The sequence below is a fragment of the Ictidomys tridecemlineatus genome, chromosome 11 (assembly GCF_052094955.1).
Source record: "Ictidomys tridecemlineatus isolate mIctTri1 chromosome 11, mIctTri1.hap1, whole genome shotgun sequence".
NCBI classification, from domain to species: domain Eukaryota; kingdom Metazoa; phylum Chordata; class Mammalia; order Rodentia; family Sciuridae; genus Ictidomys; species Ictidomys tridecemlineatus.
In genome coordinates, this window is record NC_135487.1 from 34,961,230 (window position 1) to 34,966,204 (window position 4,975).

Consider the following 4,975-nt stretch of genomic DNA (forward strand, 5'->3'; position numbering starts at 1 on the left):
GCCAGTTGTGTAGTAGAATAAGAACTTCTTTCCATATGGGCCAGGCATTTTTTAACACAGTCTCATAACAACACTGAGAAGAGACATTATCACTTTTATTTGGCAAGTAAGGAAACTGAGGCGCAAATGAAAACTGGCTCTAGGTCACTCTGCCCTTGGAGCTAGACTCCCTGGTGCTGCAGTTGCTTGTTCTGCCTCTTCTCTGGGGATCTGTTTGTCTTGACTGCATTTTCCTGAGTTTGATAAGGCCTGTGCTCAGGCAGCAGAATGCAGTGTGGGGAGGGTACTGGAGAAGGACCTGTTGGAGCACCATTGTGGTGAGTGGAGTAAATGTCATCTCCTTCCTCTCTGCTTCTCCAGTTCCCAGCCCACCCCTCTCCCAGCTGGTAATTGTCCATGTCTCTACCAGGTTATAAGTCACATCATCTCTGTCTTGCCCTGAGCATTCCCAAATAGCCTGGCCCAGAATGTAAAGGCGATCTATCTGTGATCTCTAGCACCCCAGTTGATCACTAGGGTTGATTCAGTTGATCTGGCTGGCTAGGTGGGTGTCTCCTTCCTCCCTCTTCACTCCACATGCATCCCTCCCAAAGCTACATGATTGGTCAAAGAGGATGACCTTCTGATAAGGGAAGACCACTGATTGAGGACAGGTCTTCCATCAAGGGTGTAGGAATAGCTATTTCCCTGCTAGAACATCCAAACAAGCTCTCAAGGTCTAAAGGACCTGGCTCAGAAGTACTCAGTGAATGATGCGGGCTGGCCTGAGCCTATGAGAACTGAAGGAGGGATGGACTTGGGATCCATGTGGCACAGAGAGGACTTGTCAGTGGCCTAGATATAGAGACTGAGGCAGGAGGAAAAGGAGGTGTCCATGTGCTGAGATATGGAATGATGCTGGCAGAAGAGTGGGCTGGGATTGGAGGGTGTACTAATTTACTGAGAGAAGCATTTCATTTAGGAAACTGGGTTTCAAATGTCTTGAGACATCTGTGTAGTGATGTCTAATGGGCACCTAGATATGCTGACCAGGTCAGTGAACCAACTTGCAGCTGCAGTGGGAGTGGGGAGCTGGAGGAATTACTAAATAAATTACTAAATTTATTTCTAAATTTTCTGCTTTAAAGGATGGTGCTAGGAAAGTGGTGACACCAGTGCTCTGACTTCTGCCATTTCTAGGTATTATGTGAAGTTAACCTCTCAGTTTTCTCATTCACATAATAATAACAAAATAATAACACCTCACAGGAAGGCTCAAATTAAATGATGTAATATATTTAAAGTGTTTACTAAATACAAAATGCCCAGTAATGGTACCTGGGTTTTTACTACTACTAGAAATAAGAGAGGGGCCCTTTGAGCTCCAGGGATTTTGGATTTTGACACTTTGAGCCTCAGGCAACCTGAAGCTAGCTATGGTCATCTGTAGAAAGGTAAGGCACACTACTTGGGAACTGGATTAGGGTGGGGCAAATGAGTCTCCAGATGGCAATAGGTCCTGGCTTTTAAGGACTGATCCTGCATTTGTAAGACCTTGAGAGTGAGTGCCCCTTAAACTTAGCACCATAGGGGCCTCACTGTACACCCAGCCCTCCAAGTCCCTTGATCTTGTCTGTCCAGAAAGTGATTTAGGACAGGGCTCCTTCACTCTTTAGTTCCCTCTAAATGATAGTGGTGGGTGGTATTGCCCAGACTGAATTTTTAACAAAACTGCCTAAACTCCCTATCCCCCTATGATGTCTCTGATCCAAAAGCCTCTCAGATCTTCAGTCTAATAGAAGCTCTTGGTGGGGGTCTGTCTCCCAACTGGTAACTGTTTCTTGGAACTCTGGAAGCTGTGCAGAGCTGTTTGTGGCTTTCTGTGTAGGTGCTGGGGGTGGGGTGGGGTGGGGAAGAGAAGGGGAACAGTTTCCTTGAATAGGAGAGGTGTGGAGATCTGTAGTCCAAAGGGCATCTCCAACTGTGTTTTTTTTTTTAATTTAGTTATAGGTGGACACAATGTCTTTATTTTACTTTATGTGGTGCTGAGGATTGAACCCAATGCCTCACGAATGCTAGGTGAGCATTCTACCTTTGAGCCACAACCCCAGCCCCATCAACTGTGGGTTTTGAGGAGCTCTTGATTTAAAACAATTGGATCTTTTTTTTTTTTTTTTCAAAGAAGGCTCACAAGGCCTGCAGCAAGGACAGAATAGGGAGTATGTGGGGGAGGGAGCAGAGAGAGGAGATGGTGACCCTGATCTGGAGTCTTCAGATATTCTTCCCAGAGCCTATCTCTGCCCCTGCCCTTCTCTGTGACCTCTGCCCTGGTTCTCTACTGTCCAACCATGGCCTGAGGCCTCTCTGAGCAGCCACACAGGGCACTGTGGGCTGGCAAGACTTCTTTTATCCCAGATCCAGCTGGGGATGGAAGGACCTGAGCATGGAGGGGATCTGACTGTGGGGAGGGAGGAGCAAAATGGGGAGAGGGCCAGGAGAGTGCGCTGAATGGGTGGATTTGTGATTGGGATTGACCCAAAGGGGAGGGGGTAGAGGGAGGGGTGGAAAGGGAAGGGGCTGATCAAATACCGTGGGTTGGGGCTAGGGCCTCGAGGCTGACCCAATGGAGACAGGGAAGGGGTGAGGCAGGGTCTGGGAAAAACTGACCCCAAGGGATGAGACTGAAGGAGGGGCGAAATTGAGGGGGCTGTGAGCACAGTAAGGGGGCTGGGAAAGCAAATTAGAGGGGAGGCTCAGGCCAACAGGGAAGGTCCGAGCCCTCTCCCCTGGTGGGGAGGGGGCTCTGTCCATATAAGGCAGTTTTGCGGCCCCTGCTCTCCCCAACGCTGGCAGGTCTGCCACATCCTGATGACCGGACGCTGCGACATGGATTCGCCCGCCGCTTTTTCGGGCTTCCCGGCCCTACCCTCCGTCGCGCCGTCGGGGCCGCCGCCGTCGCCACTGGCCGGAGCCGAGCCCGGGCGGGAGCCCGAGGAGGCGGCGGCGGGCGGCGGGGAGGCGGATCCCACGCCCGCGCCGGGCCCGGGGCGGCGGCGGCGGCGGCCCCTGCAGCGCGGGAAGCCTCCCTACTCGTACATCGCGCTCATCGCCATGGCGCTGGCGCACGCCCCGGGCCGCCGCCTCACGCTGGCCGCCATCTACCGCTTCATCACCGAGCGCTTCGCCTTCTACCGCGACAGTCCGCGCAAGTGGCAGAACAGCATCCGCCACAACCTCACGCTCAACGACTGCTTCGTCAAGGTGCCCCGAGAGCCGGGCAACCCGGGCAAAGGCAACTACTGGACGCTCGATCCTGCGGCCGCCGACATGTTCGACAACGGCAGCTTCCTGCGGCGCCGCAAGCGCTTCAAGCGCGCCGAGCTGCCCGCGCATGCGGCCGCGCCGCCGGGGCCCCCGCTGCCCTTCCCCTACGCGCCCTACGCGCCCGCGGGCCCCGGGCTGCTCGCCCCGCCACCCGCCGCGCCCGGGCCCGCACCGCCCGCGCGCCTCTTCAGCGTCGACAGCCTGGTGAGCCTGCAGCCTGAGCTGGCGGGGCTGGGCGCCCCCGAGCCGCCCTGCTGCGCCGCGCCCGACGCCGCTGCCTTCGCGCCCTGCGCGGCCGCCGCCTCGCCGCCGCTCTACTCGCAAGCTCCCGACCGCCTGGGGCTGCCCGCGACGCGCCCCGGTCCTGGCCCGCTGCCCGCTGAGCCCCTTCTGGCCTTGGCCGGACCAGCCGGTGCCCTTGGCCCGCTGAGCCCCGGGGAGGCCTACCTGAGGCAGCCGGGCTTCGCGCCCCCGGGGCTGGAGCGCTACCTGTGAGCCTCTCCCAGGGCAAGAGCTCCTGTAGTCACCCTCCCTCCGGACTAGAGCGTGCCTTGTGGGCGGCCGCGTCGCGGTCCCCACCACCCTCCCTCTTGGGGCGCACCTCTGAGGCCCCATCTTTGCCTTCTGAATTGAACACATCTGCAGAATCCTTCGCTGTCCTCCACCCCTGGGGAGACTCCCTCCATCTCAGACACTGGACTGTATGTCCCCTCCAATTTGTGAGCCCTTCATATCTTTTCCCTCCACTTATGAACTCCCATCTTTGCATCCCCACAGCGCTGTGGATCCCAGGGAGCTGGACTCCCACCAGCGAGGTGCCCTAGGTGTCCTGGTGATTTGCAAGCCACAGGAACCTTTGGTCTCAAGCTGCCTCCTCAACTGATTCTACCTGGTCATCCTCCTCTCATGTTTTGTCAATACATTAGAGGTCAGACTGCTGGGTTCGTTACTTGTCCCTTACTCACCATCAATTACCTATTTGTCCTCTATTTCTCAACTCCCCTTTCCAGACAGACATACCTGACTGCCTATTCCAGGCCCTGAAGACAGTTCTTGGAAATTTCTGAGACAAGCAGCACCAGGGGCTCCTGCCTGAAAGGGGAATTAGTGGGCCTTTATGTCTGCCCTACCCACTGGAAAGCATAGGATTTATCAGGTTATTATTTTTTAATTAAAGCTGATTTAATTAAAAAGTAAGAAGAACCCTTTCACTGGGCTTGGTGTGTTGGTGGTGACTTGGTGTGCTGGCTGGAATGTTTGGGGAGGACAGTGGGTGAGTTTCACACCTTGGGATGCCACAGGGGGTGAACCCTCTTGCGAATCATCAGAGGTTCATGAAGTACAGTAAGGTGGTGATTCAGCCATAGCTGTGCACATCTGCCTAGTCTTCATCATCTACAACTCAGCCTAGTAGAGGTGAGATGGGGTTGCATGGGTGTTTGCATTCTTATATGAGTGCATTTGGGCAACAGGGTGGCCTGCTATTTGGCATCCGCCCATAGATAAGGAAGCATTGACCTTCATTCACTCCTCCAAGTGAATCTTTAATAATGTGTTAAGCACTGTGCTAGGCACTGTGGATACATCACTGAAGGAATGGGCAAAAACTGCCTCATATGGAGTGTGTAGATTAATGGGGGAAAAGACAATAATTACCACTGGTCTGAGAAAT

The 4,975-nt window shown here is 54.4% G+C and overlaps 1 protein-coding gene across 1 annotated transcript; it reads left to right on the forward strand.

The window, feature by feature from the left end:
- Positions 1 to 2,581: 2,581 nt before the first annotated feature.
- Positions 2,582 to 4,514, forward strand: Foxe3 (forkhead box E3). Its single transcript, XM_078024911.1, has one exon. The coding sequence runs from the start codon at positions 2,848 to 2,850 to the stop codon at positions 3,796 to 3,798; it is 951 nt and encodes a 316-aa protein (XP_077881037.1). The 5' UTR covers positions 2,582 to 2,847; the 3' UTR covers positions 3,799 to 4,514.
- Positions 4,515 to 4,975: the final 461 nt, after the last annotated feature.